The sequence below is a fragment of the Perognathus longimembris genome, chromosome 21, assembly GCF_023159225.1.
Source record: "Perognathus longimembris pacificus isolate PPM17 chromosome 21, ASM2315922v1, whole genome shotgun sequence".
Lineage (NCBI taxonomy): Eukaryota > Metazoa > Chordata > Mammalia > Rodentia > Heteromyidae > Perognathus > Perognathus longimembris.
In genome coordinates this window covers 14758780-14778827 of record NC_063181.1, presented here as the reverse complement: position 1 = coordinate 14778827, position 20048 = coordinate 14758780, and the positions used below count along the sequence as shown (strand labels likewise).

The following is a 20048-nucleotide window of genomic DNA, read 5'->3' as shown; positions in this document are numbered from 1 at the left end:
TGTTCCGGAGACAAGGGTGGGAGGATCACAGTCCAAGACTCATCTAGCCAAAAGCACAAGACCTGATCAACAATAAAAGCAATAAGAATTAGAGCCATGACTGGTTCAAGAGGTAGACTAGGGCCATTTGAAATAGATTAGCAAGCAAAAGTTTAAGCCCCAGTACCTCAAAAAGAAATCTAAAGACATATGAGTGAACGAAATAAGTTACTTGTAGCCTCCTACATGCAAAATATGCAAAAAAACTGACCTAGAGACTCCTTTTCACAAACAGAAGATGCAAAGAATGTAACTGCCATTGATGCGTAGAAATTCTGTTAGATGTCAGGAGTAGCCTCACTCATTTACACCAACCATTGATGCCTTTAAAGGCTCTTCTCTTTTGGACCATATCTGTCCCTTTTCATCTGAGCTGGTAGTGCTATTCCCAGTGGGAATCCTACATAACTTTTTTTAACTTCATATGTCAATGTTAGTGACATTCACTTTATTTAACAAAAGCCACTCTTATTTTTGTTTCCTTTGAGGCAAGCTTTTCTCTGCCTTGAGTTAAGATGAGGACTGTGAAACATAAATTTCTGCTTGAGCTATTCAGTCTATGATACTCTGCTATAGCAACCTGAGTTAAAATAGTCTATTCTGCCTTCAAAAAAGAAAACAAGGAAGAAGAGAAAGAGGAAAGAATAGAAAATAAGGGAGCTGGGGATATGGCCTAGTGGCAAGAGTGCTTGTCTCGTATATATGAAGCCCTGGGTTCAATTCCCCAGCACCACATATACAGAAAATGGCCAGAAGTGGCGCTGTGGCTCAAGTGGCAGAGTGAGCAAAAAAGGAAGCCAGGGATAGTGCTCAGGCCCTGAGTCCAAGGCCCAGGACTGGCCGAAAAAAAGAATAGAAAGGGAATGTGAAGCAGAGAAGAGAAAAACAGAAAGGGGGAAAGGAGGAGAGAAGAGGAAAGGAAAGGAAGGGAAAAGTGAATGGGACAATTCGTACAATGGAGTCTCTGTAACCTAGTGCAGGGGTTGACAGACTTTCTGCGAAGACCCATATAGTATTTTAACCTTTGTTGGTAATAAAAGTGTGTTGATTTTGATATGGTTTAAAATATTGGAGAGTAGTTATTCATTTAAAAATAAAGGATTTCACTCCCAAATATTTATCTCATCTCAATGACCAAAAACATAAGTAAAATATAAGAACTGTAAGAATATGTACATTACCAAGTGCCTTTTAGAATAGAATGGAGATCTTTACAGATGTAGAAGAAAGCGTGTCTGGACCTTAAGAAAAGGAGGGTGGTGCTGATTTAAATAAGGTTGTGTACACTCTTCATTAGAAAATAGAGCTGGGCACCAATGGCTCACACCTGTACTCCTAGCTAGTAAGAGACTGAGACCTGGAGAATCAAGGTTGGAAGCCAGCCCAAGCAAAGCAAGTCTTGGAGGTGTTATCTAACCGCAAAATGCCAGACTAGAGCCATGGCTTCAGTGATAGAGCAAGAAAGCTGAGGTCTGTGTGCAAGCCCTGGTACAAACATACACACAAAAATGTCATTAACAAATGAAGAAAGAAACTATGCTCATCACTATTTACCTTCAGAGGTATCAGCTAGTAAAAATGAGACACTACCAGAAAAACAAACATAATTCTCCACCTGTTAATTATTTGAAACCATAGGTTTACCACACTCTAATTATGTTATCAATAACATTGAGAAAGCCCAAGTAATATTTTTATTTTTTCTAAGTTATTGAAATATATATTTTAAAGATAAATTTTCCTTACTAGTCAATAATATAACATTCTATTACATATTTGTTACAACAGACATCTTTATTTTTAATCAGTCTTTATATTTTTAAATCAATTTAACGAATAAAATTTTAATGAAGAGAAAATGTTACATAATAAATACAATTTAAAGTATTTCCTTTGAGTATTTTTATTACACTGAGACTAAAAATGGATTAGTCTGTCATTTCAAAATGACTGGAGAATAACATAATAAGCAAAAGCCAATAGGTAAAACATTTGATTTCTCTGTTATAATTAGTAAATGAGTCTAAAACTGAGTAATGATCATTGATAGAAAGCTTACTCGTTGATTTTTTTTAAACAAATTTTCTTTCACCTTTGTTCTGTTCTCTTTTTGCTCTGCAGAACCTGATGATTTGGAAACAGAAGTTCTCCAAGAGCCAAGTGGGAAAATTGGCAACGGGAGCTTGCCATGTACTGTTACCAATGTGTGGCTTAATGAGGACAAAGAACCAAATGAAACTGAGTATGTTGTGCCTTTTTTCCTGATTTGAAAATCGATCTCCCTTTTGTAATACCTTTTTAAAAATAATACTATGAGAAGCTATTATTTTAGTTTAAGATCCTAATATGGCAATTATAAAATTATTTTATTCCTTTATAGATACCGAGTTAATTCAGAAATCAACAACCAAATAAATAATCTGAAAATATAGAATAAGATATTTTACCTGCCTCCTTCTCTTCCAAATTGGCTTTTATTTCCTCCTCCTTTGAGATAATTTTTTGTCTTATAAAGAAAAATATTACCATTTTTATCTGTTTTAAAATATAATTGTTAGGGGCTAGGAATGTGGCTTAATGGTAGAGTGCTTGCCTAACAAGCACGAAGCCCTGGGTTCGATTCCTCAAAACCACATAAACAGAAAAAGCCAGAAGTGGCGCTGTGGCTCAAGAGGTAGAGTGCTAGCCTTGAGCAAAAAAGGAAGCTAGGGACAGTGCTCAGGCTCTGAGTTCAAGCCCCAGCACTGGCAAAAAGAAAAAAGACGAAGAAGAAGACGAAGAAGATGAAGAAGACAAAGGAGGGGGAGGGGGAGGGGGAGGAATATAGTTGTTATTATAATACATATAGTGTTTTCCTCCTTGCTTATTTTCAATTAATAATGTATCTGGGACACATATAGTATATTAATACACAAAGGCTATCTTTTTTTTTATTTGTATTGGATTGTATAGTTATACTTCAACCCAGTAAATCTTCTTGATGGGCACCTATTGGCATCACAAATGATACTGCAATGAGGAACATTTTGCTTTAGGTGGTATTTGCTTGTCTTCATAAGAAAGAAACAAAATGGTAATTGCTGAGTTAGTTGCATTTTACGAAGTATATTTGTAATTCAATTTTTCTTCCAAGATTTTTTGTAAAATTTAAGCTCTGAGAAAAGAACATGTGAAAGGTAAGTGATTAATAATTAATGATTAGTGAGAGTTTCTCTTTGTTCAAAGTAAAAAGTACAATGTGGATTTAAAGTATATATGAAAGTGAGAAAAATACTTAGGAGATGCTAGTGAACTTGTCTCTCTTGGAGTGCATTTTTCTTCTGGCAAACTGTTTTTATACTTATATACCTATGTGCAGATTGGAGAATAGGGTTGCCAGTCAGCAAAATGAAATTTCTGAAGATGGAATCCCAAAGAATGTGGACCAACTTAGTGAAGTTCATATGGGTAAGCATCATTGAATAAGTCTAATTTCTTTTTAGAAGATTTATTAACATCCTTCTATTTTAATTGGGCAACATATAGACAGAAAACATTCCTTGTCCGTCATCATAATTCTTTTAAATGAAATATATGTGTATGACTAGATTATATGGTAAGATAGTGAAAATTTTATCAGTTATTTTATTGAGTATTTAGAGTTAGAATTACTTACCCCAACAATTATTGTAAAGACATTAAATAGTCCTCTTTTAACATTATAATTAAAGTATAAGAAATACAGTTTTTCTATTCTATAGGACAAATATTAGCTGGAAAAAAATGAATGTCTGAACAATGCGGTTTTTTCACATTGCCTCAGATTTGTCCTATATTTTCAAATTCTAATATAATGGAAGTTTACAGTTGTGAAAATAAAATAATATACTCTTAAAGATTATTTTTACAGTAGTACACTTACACACATATTTTGATTTTGTTTTCCTGATGAGCGAATTTATGTTACATATCATGATTTGTAAATGCCATTTAGAGTTTTTAAGTGCTATATAGACTTCTTATATAAACTTTCTTTTGTACTAACCACAGAACCTGAAATAGATGATTGCCAGCCCTGTAAAGGTGATGTAGACAAATCAGTGCAACCAGAGCCATTGTTTCATAAAGTGGTTCATTCTGAGCACTTGAATTTAATCTCTCACATTCAATCAATTCAGTGTTCACTAGAAGAACTCATTCCGCCTCGATCTCACTCCGATTCTCCACCAAAAAATAAAAACAAGAACTCTTTGCTGATTGGACTTTCAACTGGTCTGTTTGATGCAAACAATCCAAAGGCAAGTGCAGTCTTTAAATGGAAAATGTTACCCATTCCATAGTATTTCTTATGATTACTCTTCTTTGAAAAAACATAATGTTGAGTTTTAATCTCTTAAAAATACAGATGTACAAAAATATACAAGTGTATACTTAAGGAAAAACCAAAATCCCCATCCTTTATTCTGTGATACCAAAGAGAAGTTGATATTGAGAGCACAACTGGGTTAAAGACTGTTTTATTTTATAAGATTATTTTTATAGGGATCTACTTTTAATTTAAGGAGAATAGACCTCTTATAATCTCATACCTCTGATAGCACCTCTCTTTCTTACTACCCAGGGCTTCCTTTTTTATATGGAACCAAGTTTAAGCAATGAAAGGTACCCTATTGTCTAATTTATTGGTAGAAAGATTAATAAGCATTCATATTCATCTTCTTAAAAAAAGTTTCTCAGATCTTTAACCTTTTCTCACTTGTTCTTTTTATTTGTTTTAAGTTTAGCAAGAATTTGTCTTTGTATAACAGAATAGATAAGGGAGAAACGAAGAGAGAGAGTGAGAGAGAAAGAAATGGAGAGAGAAAAATGGAGAGAAACATTTCCTGCTCTTCTATGCAAGAAATAGTAGAGACTTGGAAATACTGTAGTTCTTCTCTGTAGTCTTTATTCTTTTTGAGCTAGCAAGAATACATGGCAACAATAACAAATAAAGAACTCAACAAACTTAGCTTGCAATTTTCTGCAGCTTCCTTTTTTTAAAAAATGCAAGGAAACTGTCTCCTTTTTGTTATTTTCACCCTGAATTCCTTATTCTTGTTTCACTAATGTAGCAAAGGCCACACATAGAATTCAGATATTTTCTTCTAGACAGAAGATTGAGTGACAGGGTTTACTCACAGATCATTCTTGGCTGCCTGTTGTTCAATGTCTCAACTTATAAGTTTTGTGTATTTTGTCCAGTCTTCCAGTTTTGGCAGGAGGTGAGCCTGGCCAAACAGGAAATCCTTAGTAGCTAAGTGTCAGTGATTCAGAGCCCTGTCCTGAGTTTCTCTATTTGCTTCCCAAGTAATCTGTGGTTGTAAACCTCATTGAAATTCAGATAATGCTATTTCAGTAGCTCTTTCTGGAAGATCACTTGTCTGTTCCATAACACTAATCTGGTCAGTTGTTCTGTAACTCCCTCAGTCCTTGGTGGTATGACATCCATTGTCCAAATGTAAGCCACATTTTAAAAATATTATACATTATATCAAATCATAGACAGGCTTAAGACTTTAGAGATTTTCTCCTGCTCTTAGAGTGACTTTCAGGCTCTTAAGCAAAATCTAAAAGGTTTGCTATGGCAGTAATCACCTTGGCCTCATTTCAAAGCTTTGCTCAGTCACTTCTCCTTTTTTCTTCTTTCCTGCATTAGCCCTTTGCAGCACTGTTACCATGGCCTGGGATAATCTCTTTGTTCTTTTCAGTTCTGACTCATTCTTGCCCTTCAAATATCACCTTTCAAATGTATCTTTCTCAGTGAAGGCTGCTCTGTTTCCATCCTCAGTCATTTTCTTACTTATTCATTTCATAGCTGTTTCATTCATTTCTTTGTTGTCTGTCCTTCTTTACTAAATGTGATCCATGTCAGGTTAAGAACATATTCACAACTATAAATATTCGTATGTATAGGCCCTGCCTAGAGAGGAGTAGGTGATCAATGAAGACTTGTTGAATAATTAATGAAATAAATGAATATTAAATATGTACATAATTTAAAGAGTAAGGAGCTAGACTACTGAGTTGATATTCTGGTTAAAGACTTTTAGTCATGATTTTTAAGTACCTTAATGTTTCATATGGAAGGTAAGGATAATGACAGTCTTGTTTCCATACAATTATTGAAAGAATGAAATACAAATAAAGCACAGAATAAAGGACAAATACAAAAAGAGCAGATTATACTTGGCATTAAGTTTTTATTCAATGAATGTTAGATGTTCTCATCATGGTCATCTGGCTAGAAAATTACAGTCAGGACATGTTACCCTCATATAAGAAAGAGACACTAATATAGCAATTATTGGCTTTTCAACTTCACTTCCTACAATGACTTTAAAGAGTATTCTTGTTGGGCACAACTACTGATGTGAAGGTGGTAAGGAAGGCAGTTTGAAACCAGCCCAGCCAAAATATTAGCAAAATCCCCATCTCAACAAATAAAGTGGGACTGGTGATTCTCATTTGTAATCCCAGCTACACAGGGATTGAATTACACATCCTTACAACATTGAAAAGTTGGCAAAGAGAAGTTAATCTATATTATCCCTGGTGTTATCCAACATAAATTTAAATTGTCAACACCTGAACTATGGTTGTTTGGGGTTTTTTTGTTTTGTTTGTTGGGTTGTTTTCTTTTTGTCAGTCAGTCGTGGGGCTTGAACTTAAGGCCTGGGCACTGTCCCTGAGCTTTTTGCTCAAGGTTAGCGCTCTACCACTTTGAGCCACAGCACCACCTCTGGTTTTCTGATTGGAGATAAAAATCTCACAGGCTTTCTCTCCCCAACTAGCTTTGAACCATAGTCCTCTGCTCTCAGACTCCTGAGTAGCTCGTATTATAGGCATGAGCCACTGGCACCCAGTTGTTTGGTTTGTTTTTGTTCCTTCGTTTTCCCAACTCATTTGGTTGAATCCTTCTCACTATTATAATTGGCTCTCAGCATTGATATCCAAGCGCTTGTCCTTCTTGTGTTCCATTGGGGTGAAAAGATTACATTCACAGTCTCATGCCACAGGAAGCAAAGTTAGGCTCCTCTTCACAGTGGTTTAAGGCCCCTGTCAAACCCAGATGAGCTAGCAACAGCTCCTATGAGTGATTCTGACAAAAAGGGTTCTGCCTTACGTGTGCTTCACAATTAGAAAGCATATACTACAGTAAATCAGTCAGACTATATGGGCTGGGTAGTGTTCATAGGAAGTTGAGAACCACTTAGGAATACTACAGAAGGGGACAATATAGATATGAGTGAGAAGGAAAGACTGGGCAGATTGTAGCACTACCTAATTTCTGACAGATTTCCAATCCCAATCCACGTGTATACCTAAATACATAGCTCTTTGCCTTCTAAGGTGAGTCACCTTAAATGTGTTTAAATCCATTCACAGTTCACAAGTTTACTTTTCTCAGTGAAAAAAAAATACCGAAATGAGATTTAAGAGAATTACGTTCTAACTTTGGACATGTCATCTAATAATGATTATTAGCTCTCATTTTCTCTCGCATTTTCATGCTTAATTCTCTTGCTTCTAATATGTAATCTGTCAACATTTTTCATAGATGTTGAGGACGTGTTCACTTCCAGACCTCTCAAAGCTGTTCAGAAGCCTGATGGATGTTCCCACTGTGGGAGATGTTCATCAAGACAGTCTTGAAATAGATGAAATTGAAGATGAACACATTAAAGAAGGGCCTTCTGATTCGGAAGACATGTGAGTATCTTATCATTAACAAATCCCAATGTTAACATCTGAAACGATATATCCTAATAATTCCAGAAGGGGTGATTTAGCTAGACAGTTGTAAAAAAAATTATCTGAAGCTTACTTTTCACTACCTCTAATGACATTTTACAATGTAGTGAAACGCATGCAAATTTTGGAAGTGTAAATCTGCCCTTAATAGTTCAATAAGTCTTGTATTCACTGGCTTATTACCACTGAGGACCAGATACACTGGTTTGCAGGTAGAAAATTCCTAATAAGTATTAATTAAGGATGAATTTTAGTAGGATAATGACTATTTAGTACTGGAAAACCACATGATACAAGAATTGCAACCAGAAATTGTGAATTAGTTAGAACTTTATGCTTCCCCAGGAAAAGAACCAGAAAATTCACATCTGTCATCTGCCATGTTAGATTTCAGGGCCATGTCCTTGAAGGGGTAGACAGTTTATTTGTATAAAGTGGGAGAGAGAATGTACTATATGCAAAGCATATGTGTGTATTCTTGTGTGTGTGTGTGTCTATGTCTCATAGTTTGATTGCTTTCACAATACTCTTTTCTTTGTGAATACTGAGGAATTTAGAATTCAGTGGGAAATTCAGTGAGCAACCCTTCTGAAAGTTGTGAACAGTAGCCACTAAGACAAGATTCTCCGTTTCTACTCTGTATCTCCTGAGATGTTACAAACTTTTGAGTAAAATGAGTACTGGAAAAAGTACAGTGGAATTAGTATCATTTGTTTTGTGATTGTTTTTTAACGTGTTTTCCTTTTCTTACCTCTTCCTTTAAATAGAAAAATTTGGAACTTATATTTTTATCTGATTAACCATTCATTCAGTCTAATAATTTCTTGGGCTATAATGTATGAGCCAGGATTAGTGTCTGGCACATTAGTGTCTGACACATTTGATTTTCTGTTTGTTTCTTAAGTTGCTCACTAGTGGTTTTTTGCTTGTTTATTTGCTGTGCTGGTGTTTTGTCTTTGGGGCAATGGGAGGTTTGACCTCAGTCTTGCACTTTCTAGGTGTGTACACTGCCACTGAGCCACACCGCAGTCCCTGAATATGCTGTGACTTTTTGCTTCACGAACTGTGATCGAACAATTTGAAGAAAATTACCTTGTTATCTTTGATTCTTCTATTTTATCATATTTTTAATAACTCTGCTGGTGAAAAGAAAACATTATCATTACCAGTTAACTAGCAAAAAGCCAAATATGGAGCTATGGCTCAGGTGTTAGAACTCCAGCCTTGAGCAGAAAAGGCTAAGTGAGATCGTGAGGCTCAAAATTGGAACTCTACTACCAGCATGAAGGAAGGAAGGGAAGGAGAGGAAAAGGAGAAAATGATCTTAAAGGGGCTTTTTCTTTTGAGTAGTGTTCATTTCATGAAATGTTGTAGTCATACTTTTCCTACAATGGCAGTCTTAGCAGTGCTCTTCCACTCTTATGTGCGTCGTGCGTCAATCCCTCTAGCCTCCATACCATCAGATACTATCCACAGGTCAGTGTTTAGTCCTCGTGGTAATGACTCATAGCAGGTGTTCATGGTGAAGGAAGCCTGTAATTGAATATTAAGTTAAATGCTACTAGAGGGATAATCCCAAAATTAGACACCCTCATTCTGACTAGTTGCTTGCCTTTTCTGTTAGCTGCTACAAAGTCAAATTGCAGGAGTTTGTGTACATATGTACAAAACACAGTTATCTCTAGATAAAGGATTGTTTTCTTTTCTATAAATGTAAACTAGACTCAGTCTTACATAATACTATTTCTGTTTTAGTTCTTCAATAAATATTTGAGTTTAAACTTCCAGAAATTGTATTTACCTTTCATATACTGTACATCCACACAAAAGTTTTGATGAAATTTCAAAATTACATAAGAATTCTTGAATATTAAGTAATGAGTTTTTGAAGCAAGGGTAAAACATTAGCATTACCTCAGTGGTAGAGTAAAGCATAACATATGCAAATCCCCTCCTAGGCTCAGATCCCAGCAACACACACACACACACACACACACACACATACACATACACACACACACATACACATACACACACACACACAATCAATGTTATTTTAGAATTTAAACTCAAAATAATACTGTAGTTGGGCACTGGTGGATCATGCCTGTAATCTTAGCCATTCAGGAGGCTGAGATTTTAGAATTGAGGTTCAAAGCCACCCCAGGCAGGAAAGCCCTTGAGAAACTCTTACCTCCAATTAACCACCAAAAAAATGGAAGTAGAGCTGTAGCTCAAAGTGGTAGAGCACTAGCCTTGAGCAAATGAGCTGAGGGACAGCATCTAGGCCCTGAGTTCAAGCCCCATGACTGGCAAAAATACTAATAATGAAAATTAAATAATACATACAGCTATGTGATTCTGTTATTCTATTTGGCAAATCAGGACCATTTCAACTGAATCATCTTCTAGCTTCTGAATTGCAGAATTTGTGTCATGTCTTACATTTATCAATTGCATCCTTGTTTCCATGGCTAAAAACTAAATAGGTTTATTTAGACGTGTGTGTGTGTGTGTGCGCACGTGCATGCGCGTTAGTCCTTGGGCTTGAACTCAGAGCCTGAATGCGAGCCTGAGCACTGTCCCTGAGCTTTGTGCTCAATGATAACACTCTACCATTTTGAGCCACAGTTCTCCACTTCCTGTTTACTGGTGATTAATTGGTGTCCTGCCTGCCTGGACTGGCTTGGAACTGCAATCTTCAGATCTTCACCTCCTGAGTAGCTAATTACAGATAGGAGCCACTGGTGCCCATCTTATATCTCATTTTATCTAAAATCAGTACCTCTATGTTGAAGGGAGTATATGTACATTGAGTTGAAGTAAAATTTCAAAATGTTTAATTTTTTTTAATGTCAGTGTGTTTGAAGAAACGGACACAGATTTACAAGAACTCCAGGCCTCAATGGAGCAGCTCCTTAGGGAACAACCTGGTGAGGAATACAGTGAGGAGGAAGAGTCGGTCTTAAAGAACAGTGATGTAGACAAGAGTGCCAATGGGACAGATCTACCAGAAGAGGAGGACAATCCCAGCAGTGAAAGTGCTCTGAACGAAGAATGGCACTCAGGTGTGTGACTGCAGATGGGTCTCAGTCCTTTCAGAGCCTTTCCCTCTCATTTAGCCCTCTCCACTCAAGGCTGGCACTCTACAACTTGGGCCATAGCTCCACTTCCAGCTTTGTGCTTGTTAGAGAGAAGAATCTCGTGGACTTACCATCCTGGGCCGGCTTCAAATCATGATCCTCCAATCTCAGCTTCCTAAGCCATTAGGATTACTGGTGTGAGCCACCGGCACCTGGCTTGTTCTTTATTTCTTAACTTTTCTAGTGTTAAAAACAATTATTGTTATCAATTTCCAAAATTTTATAATATGTCTTGGGTCATTTGCCTTCCCCATGCCCTATTGTATTATTGCCCATTTTTGTTATCAGCTTTTGTAGTAGTAAGATTTGGTTAGTTAAGTTAATTGGTATGATCATAAAATTATGCTCGTAACACTTTTACTAAATTAACATTTAATAATATTTCTTTGATTTCCATAAAAACAAAGATTCCCAAAGATACATTTAGTGAAGATAGATTGATATATGCTTTGATTACATATATAATTGACAAATATTATAGCGACAACTGATTATACTGAAAATAGAAGTAGTCTACTTTTAGTGACAGGATTCATTTTTAAGAGGATTTTAGTCAGTATAAGAATTGTAGGGGCTGGGAATATGGCCTAGTGGCAAGAGTGCTTGCCTCGTATACATGAAGCCCTGTGTTCTATTCCCCAGCACCACATATATAGAAAACAGCCAGAAGTGGTGCTGTGACTCAAGTGGCAGAGTGCTAGCCTTGAGCAAAAAGAAGTGAGGGACAGTGCTCAGGCCCTGAGTTCAAGACCCTGAACTGGCAGAAAAAAAAAAAAGAATTGTAGCATGATTATTGTATCACAATACTCATTTATTTTACTCATTTATTTTAGATAACAGTGATGGTGAGAATACTAGTGAATGTGATTATGATAGTCTCTTTAACCACTTAGAAGAACTAAGACTTCAACTGGAGCAAGAAATGGGCTTTGAAAAGTTCTTTGAGGTTTATGAGAAAGTAAAGGTAAGCAAACACACTCTGAATACTAGGAAATGTTGATTGTCTCTACTAGTCACTAGATTTATTACAAATATGTAGTAATTGAAGTCTAGTGCAAGTTAGTACTCATATATTAATATTCAAATTGAAATTCTGTGTAGGCTATTCATGAAGATGAAGATGAAAATATTGAGATTTGTTCAACCATAGTTCAGAATATTTTGGGTCATGAACATCAGCACCTTTATGCCAAGATTCTTCATCTAGTCATGGCAGATGGAGCCTATGAAGAAGGTACAATTTTTTCACATCTTTTTATTTTAAATATAAGAAGAACAAGATGACAGTGTGAAGTGATAAGGTACATCATAAGAATTTTGGTAAAAGTTTATATTTCAATCATGTCTACTACTTTTAAGCAATTATGAAATTGATCTGTCACATATAGTAATTGATTTAGATTCTTTGAGTATTTTAAGCCTCCTTATTGTACATCGCTAGAAATAAGAATAATTGTTATCAAGAATATAATATTGGGCTGGGAATGTGGCTTAGTGGTAGATTGCTTGCCTAGCATGCATGAAACCCTGGGTTCGACAGTACCATGTACACAGAAAAAGCTGGAAGTGGTGCTGTGGCTTAAGTAGTAGAGTGCTAGCCTTGAGCAAAACGAAGCTTAGGGACAGTGCTTAGGCCCAGAGTTCAAACCCCAGGACTGGCAAAAAGAATATAAATATATATATATACATATATATATATAATATTAAACTTTCACATATGTAAAGAAATATGTAAAATTCTGAACAAGAATTAATTTCTAGAATGCTAACCCAAAAGAATTAAAGGCTTAATTTACAGTCTAAGATTGGGAATTTCAAATGTTGATGGTTAATTTTAGTAATAGAAATTCTTGTAAGGTTTATTTATATTCCATCTTCTTATCAAAACCTTTTTTTTTTTTTTTTTTTGGCCAGTCCTGGGGCTTGGACTAAGGGCCTGAGCACTGTCCCTGGCTTCTTTTTGCTCAAGGCTAGCACTCTGCCACTTGAGCCACAGCGCCACTTCTGGCCGTTTTCTGTATATGTGGTGCTGGGGAATTGAACCCAGGGCCTCATGTATACGAGGCAAGTGCTCTTGCCACTAGGCCATATCCCCAGCCCTTATCAAAAACTTTTAAAATTAAAATTTTAAATATATTTAGGGTCTGAGAATATGGCCTAGTGGTAGAGTACTAGCCTTGAGCAAAAAAGAAGCAAGGGACAGTGCTCAGGCCCTGAGTCCCAAGCCCCAGCACTGGCAAAAAAAAAAAAAAAGAAAAAGATATGTGTGTGTGTGTGTGTGTGTGTGTGTGTGTGTATGCATATATATACACACACACATATATACGTACATATATGTGTGTGTGTATAATATTTAAGGGTGAGATTAAAAATAAATGTTTTAAATAATTGGGAAAATTAGCAACCAGGCAAATGAGTACAAACAATATAATATTAAACAAGAAATGAAGAATACAAAATCCATCTTCAAGAGTTTCTGTCTGTCTGTGTCTGTGTCTCTGTCTCTGTCTCTCTCTCTCTCTCTCTCTCTGTGTGTATCTGTCTCTGTTGTGTGTGTGTGTGTGTGTGTGTCTCTCTCTCTCTCTTTCTCTCTCTCTCACCCCCTCCACACACACACCCCCACCTCCCGGCAGAACCAAAAGTTCAAACTCAGTTAACTCAGGGCACCTAACTCACAAGCCAAGTACTCTTACCACCTGACACCTGAGCCATGCCTTTAGCCCCTTTGTACGCTGTTTTTGTGGGGTTTTGTGCAGGTACTGGGGCTTGAATTCCAGACCTCATGCTCAAGGCCAGCACTCTAACCACTTGGCTCACACCTCCATTTCTGACTTTTTGCTGGTTAACTGACTCAGTCTCGTGTCATTTTCTGCGCTGGCTGACTTTAAACTACAGTCCTCAGGTCTCAGCTTCATAAACAGTTAGGATTGTGGTAGTGAGCAAGCAGCATCCAGATCTCTCATACTTTTTTTAAAAAAGGAACTCTCCTCTGATGTACCTTAAAATTCAGTAACATACAAATTCCTTTAGAGAAAAATGGGATTTGGGTTGTTTTTTTTTCCCATACACAAGAATCTATAAGACGGTCTGTAGACCCCGGTACATACTGTGAAAATGTTGTTATAAATTATTGTAAAATAGATGTTTTATTTTTCTAAATAGTAAAAGATAACTATCATCAAAATGAAAATCTAAGATTTAAACATCTGAAACTGGTAGATTCCTGATTTGTTTTTGAGGTCTTGAACTCTATCTTATAATACAATATAATAATGAAATGAAAATATCCTTGGTTATATTTACAATATTTGGATTTCATGGAACTATTTTTCATAATATAGTTATGTTGTAAGCTAATGGCATGAGGCCAGAGAATGACTCCATTCAAGTAAATCCATAGCGGGAATCAAACTAGTTCTATTCATATTCAGTCTGTTCATCCTTCAGGCCATTCGCCTCAATATTGTTTCAATAGAGCTTTTCACAGTAATTGGCAGCAGCATGCTTAGCCTTCAGTTTTCCTGGACAAGTGTATGGAGAGCTTTTGTTTTGCTTTGCCCCTTCAGTGGAGAACTATAACAATCAAATGAGCCACAAGGTAAAACTGACACCCTCTTTAGAGAGCTGAGTGGCTTCCAGAAGACCTACACATACATACAAGGTCCTTCCCAGTGCAGCGGGCCAAGATCATGCTAGTGTGTCTCTCGAGAAGCAAGATCAGATTGTTCCCCGCATGCAGATGAAAAAGAGACAAGGACCCCAAGGTTCTGTTTGTAGAGTCTGTCTGTGATGTCCTTAGTAAGAAAATAAGTGAAGCAATTCAAGCCAGTGACTACCTTTAAAAATGAAAAGAAAATCCTGACAATCTTTTTTTAAAAATGTTTAAATTGTCCAAAAATTGTTTTTAGTAAGTATTTTAACTTATAAGAGAGCCTTTGAATAGACTTATTGTAAAATATGTACCAAGTAACTTGCTAGGGATTTTTTGGTTTTGGTTTTATTTTGTGTCAGTCCTGGGGTTTGAACTCAGGCCCTGGGTGCTGTCCCTGAGCAACTTTTACTCCAGGCTGGTGTTCTACTACTTGAGACCCAGCTCTGCTTCCAGCTTTTCAGGGTAGTTTGTTGGAAGTAAGTGTCTATTGTACTTTCCTGCCCAGGCTGACTTTGAACCATGATCCTCAGATCTTAGTTTCTTGAGTAACTGGGATTATAGGCATGAGCCACCAGCAGCTGGCTAACTTGTTTTATATGGAATCATCACACAATTAAATGTTAGACTATTAAAATAATACTTCAATAACTATTAGATTTTTAATAACTATTCGTGCCCTTTCTTATTGGAAGTAATTAGACTCTATATTTAGCTGTCTTATAGGCAATTGTCTTTCAGTATACACGTAAGGGATGATAATAAGAACATGGGATTTATGTATAATGTTTACTCACTTTTATTCTCCATGTCAGAAGAAAAGGGGGGAGCAAAGAAAGGATGTGGAAAATTTGTATCTAGCTCACTCAGAAGTGATAAGGAATCATTAAGGTACATGTTCAAAAGAAGACTAGCTAAAACCATTTCAGTTTTATTTCACTGGAAATTGAGTCTGAAAAGCTAGTCTCCACAGTCCTTTTCTGGCACAGTGCAGTTTGGTAAGCATCGATAACTGCACCTGTTGATAAAACTAACATTGGTTCCTCTGCAGCTAGGTCTTGTACACAGTCTGAAGTCAACTAGAGCTCACAAACTTTATAAACTTTTGATGTTGTTCCCAGAAAGTTCCTTTATTAGAAGGGCAGGGTAACTGTAGCACATTATCCTTCCAGTCTTCACATATGTCATTAGCAACGCAAGAATGTAGAATCTTAAAAGGAAAAACACACCTGCCCTTCCCATTCATTTTAGAAGGACTATTGTATTGTGTTCATGTAATGAAATTCTATTCAGTAGGTAAGATGAGTGAATCAAATTTCCAACTATTAGTATGGATTTGACCACAAACATAAATTAAATACGTATTATGTGATGGTATAATGTCTAAACAGTTTTATCTAGTTCCTCATATATTTAACAAAAGTGAAAAAATGTGAGCAGGAAGAATATATATTAATTTCTGGACAGTGAAAATGGCACTGGGGAAAGAAAGAGGGCAATAAGATTGGACATGTGTACTCTACTTGTATTATTTTTCCTTAAATTACCCAAACTAGTAAGCTAACTTTTATTAATTTTAATTTGGTGTGTCTGTGTTCATAGCTTTCCTAATTATTTGAAGCATTTGCAGTTATAAATATGAATAAATAATAATACAGAGTGATGTTACATTGTGACATTGGACACAATAAAAAATATGTAATTCTCATAAAGTAATGATTGAGCTAAATTGAGAGAAACAAAGGGAAAAGAGTCTTACCAGGGGAGAAGACATCAGAATTAGGTTTGCAGAGATGAGTGGGAATTTTCCATAAACCAGAATATGCACTTACACATAGAAGAGTGCAGAATGTTGTAGGGGGAACCATGAGCCAGTCTCTTACTTTAAAGGCCAGGTCATTGAAACCCTTGCAATCCATATTTAGAAGCCTGGAGTCTGGCCTGAGTAATACAGAACTAGTGAAAGTTTTAAATGAAGTGATTTGACCTGATACTTGAGTTTTAATGAAAGATCACTTTTGCTCAACTATGGAAGATAGCAGTTTTTGTTTCTTTTTATTGCCAGTCCTGGGGCTTGAACTCAGAGCCTGGTGCTGCCCCTGTGCTTTTTTGCTCAAGGCTAGCACTAGTCACTTGAGCCACAGTTCCACCTACAGCTTTTTTGTTTGTTTTGAGGGGGGGCATTTTTGTGTGTGGTTAATTGGAGATAAGAGTCTCATGGACATTCCTGCCTGGTTTTAAACAGAGATCCTCAGATCTCAGCATCCTGAGTAGCTAGGATTACAGATGTGAGGCACCAGCATGTGGAATTTACCTATCTTTTATTATTTTGCCACATTTTATTGTAAAATTTTTATCATGTAGAAAAGTTTGAAAGAACTTTACAGTGATCATGTGTATACATATATCCACCATGTGATTTTTATCAGCATTTTATAATCTTACACTTCTCATCTTGCTTGAATTCATATGTCATCTTTCCACTTAATTTATTTTGTTCTTTATTGAAGATTTTTTCCTTCTTTTTGTCAGTACTGCGGTTTGAACTCAGGGCCTCACACTTGCTACGCAAGCATTCTACCACTTAAAGCAACAGTTTTTTTTGTTTTAAAGGGAGAAAAATCACTTGGTGTTGCATTTAGTATAGTTTTTATAATGATACATCTACATAGAAAAGAAATCTGAGAGGATGTATTATACATATTATAATAACATCGGTTGTCTTTCTCTAATGATTTTTTGCTTCCAATTTTTTTCTTTGTTATATTGTCTAAATATTTTGCAGTGAATAATAATTGTGTTTAAACTATACCAAAGTGTTTTCCTTTAGTGTGAAAGGGAATGATTTTTTTTAGTATTTTTTTTTATTATCAAACTGAATTACAGGGAGGTTACAGTTTCATACCTTAGGCATTGAATACATTTCTTGTACTGTTTGTTATCTCGTCTCGTTCCCCCTCCCCCCTCCCCCTTTCCCTTTCTCCCCCCCCCCCATGTTGTTCAGTTGTTCAGTTAATTTACACCAAAGTTTTGCAAGTATTGCTTTTGTAGTTGTTTGTCTCTTTTACCCTGTGTCTCTTGAATTTGGTATTCCCTTTCAATTTCCTAGTTCTAATACCAGTATACAGGGTTTCCAATATACTCAGATAAGATAAAGAGATAGTGTAGGTACAACCACATGAAGCGGATACAAGAAGATCATCAGTAATAGAGGCTACATTTATACATAGCACGCTGAAAGCAGTTATAACTGTAATATAACAGTCGTTTCCATAGCATGGAGTTCATTTCACTTAGCATCATCTTATGTGTTCATAAGGGTATAGCTATTGGGCTCTTGTGATCCTCTGCTGTGACTTGCCTAAACCTGTGCTAATTGGGAATGATTTATTTTAAGTAGATAGTTTGATTAGAAATGAAGTGAATTAATTCTTTTTCTTTCTTTTACAGATAATGATGAATGATCCTCAAGACATTTCTTAATCTCCAACTCTATGAAGGATTTGAATTTGGCTCATAAGAATAACAAACTTCAATGGGGAATATAGAGAATAACCTGGGCATGCTTTTTATATGTAAAAGATGGAGAAACACAGGGGTTTTTTTTCAATTAAGACTCTAGCATTTTATCTATTTTATTGAATTCTATAGTTCAATTCTATAGAATATATGCTTTGTCCTAACAAAGTGTAAGAGGCACTGACACAGAGCTAGTCTTAATGGGTTTGAAGATTTACCATGCAGTCAGGTACTTTGACTTTCAGCAAATGTCTTTATGTTGAAGGAATTACATCTGCATGGAAGACTTACGTATGGTTTTTCATTGGACTATTTAAGCATGACCTTTCATTCTGTCTAGTGTTTTCATTCTAAGCCACAGTTCTACATTAAGTAATTCTTGTCAAGGGCTCTCTTTAAATCTGAAGTGGAATTTTTAGCTTTGAAATTTATATTCTCAAGTCATTTTTCAAACAGTGTGTCTCCTGAAGTAGCTCAGTGGAAACATGCTGTGGACAGACTTAGAAGTCACTGAGAGATTTGGTTAGGAAGAATAGCAAAATTGTATTTCTCAGTATTTTAGTAAGTTGATGAATATCTTCTATTTCTCCTTAAGGACTGGAACCGGGAATATTATATCTAATAAGTATGCTGTGAATTTGAACAATGACCTAGCCTATACTATAAAATTGCCCTTTGATTTTTCACTTCCTCTCATGTATGTGCTTCAGTGACAATGTAAGGTTAACTACTATGGGAAAATGTCTGCCTCGTTTACTTCCAATATAAGAGGATTTAGTTAGGTCATTAAGATGATGGTCACATAGCTCCAGTTAAAGTATGCCAGCTATCACATGGTTTCATTAGAGATGTCTACAGTCCAGATGTTTTTAGAATAAAAAGAGAAATTTTGAATCTCTAAACACAAAAGCAGCCTGATTGACAAATAATTTAAAAATAAAATCTTACCTTACAGCACTATGGGTACTATGTTGGATTCATTATGTATATTATTTCTAATATCCTAAACAGCTGATTTTTATATGTTTATTTTGTATTACTATTAAATTTTTATTATCTACCTGAAGTATACTACTGATTGGCTGCTATTTATTATCATTATCCTCCATTGGTTTCTTTTATACAATTATATATAATTGTTTGCATTTGTATGTGATGATTGTTTTGAATGTGGTAAGATGGTGCTAATTCCTCCTTTCTGTATGAAACCATGCAAACTAAAAGTTTTTGTACTTCTTACCTTGCATAAATATTTTGATGTGGTATTCCTTCCCTGAAGGCTTCATAAGGATAGTCTTCCTGTTTTAAGTTTTCATGTCAGGCACAATGCCTGATTCATGATATGTATTACATAAATGTTCACTCACTGGATAAAGAAATCTTTCTAGCCTGTGGAATTTTTGGGAAAAAAAAAGAAATTTAATCCTTAATATGCAATTTGTATTCTTTTATTAATTAGATGAAAGCAATTAAAATGGCAAGCTCACTTTGGCATGCAAGTAAAAGATATTAGCCTCCTCAGATAACTTCCATTTGGCAAAGGTTCTCACCTGAAATTGAAATTTAAAACTTTAGTTTAGAAACATTTTCTTGATTGAGCGAGCTTGATTAGAAAGAGCTCATTAATGAAAAACAATACTTTTTTTCTCAAATAAAAACTGAGCTCCTTTTATCTCACCCTGGTTTCGGTTCATGCTTCAACAAAAGAACCTTTTGGCAGTCACGGCTCCTTGCACAACCAAATGTGGATTCCTGACTCTGGCTTTGCCCTTGCTGACGTCACCGGACAGGGGTCGACAGCTAATTAGCTGCCTAAGTTGGTCACCATGATTGCTTCCAAGCTTTGAGCTCTATAGGGTAATCCAATCAAAATGGTGTTTTTTTTTCCCCTTGTTGGCATAAAAATGCTTCTTAGACTTTGGACAATT

General features: G+C 35.9%; 1 protein-coding gene across 6 annotated transcripts in view; it reads left to right on the top strand.

Moving 5' to 3' along the window:
- Positions 1-19778, top strand: part of Nek1 (NIMA related kinase 1) — an 87353-nt gene extending 67575 nt beyond the window's left edge. For 3 of the 6 annotated variants that reach the window (XM_048330362.1, XM_048330360.1, XM_048330359.1), the window contains 8 exons: positions 2161-2281; positions 3398-3486; positions 4069-4316; positions 7616-7767; positions 10669-10877; positions 11786-11916; positions 12054-12186; positions 18052-19777. In XM_048330362.1, coding sequence (XP_048186319.1) covers positions 2161-2281; positions 3398-3486; positions 4069-4316; positions 7616-7767; positions 10669-10877; positions 11786-11916; positions 12054-12186; positions 18052-18065 — 1097 coding nt within the window. In that variant the 3' untranslated portion in view covers positions 18066-19777. Of the gene's footprint in view, positions 1-2160; positions 2282-3397; positions 3487-4068; positions 4317-7615; positions 7768-10668; positions 10878-11785; positions 11917-12053; positions 12187-18051 lie in introns of all 6 variants that reach the window. The other 3 variants (XM_048330361.1, XM_048330358.1, XM_048330363.1) reach the window with 2 other exon arrangements.
- The last annotated feature ends 270 nt before the right edge of the window (positions 19779-20048 follow it).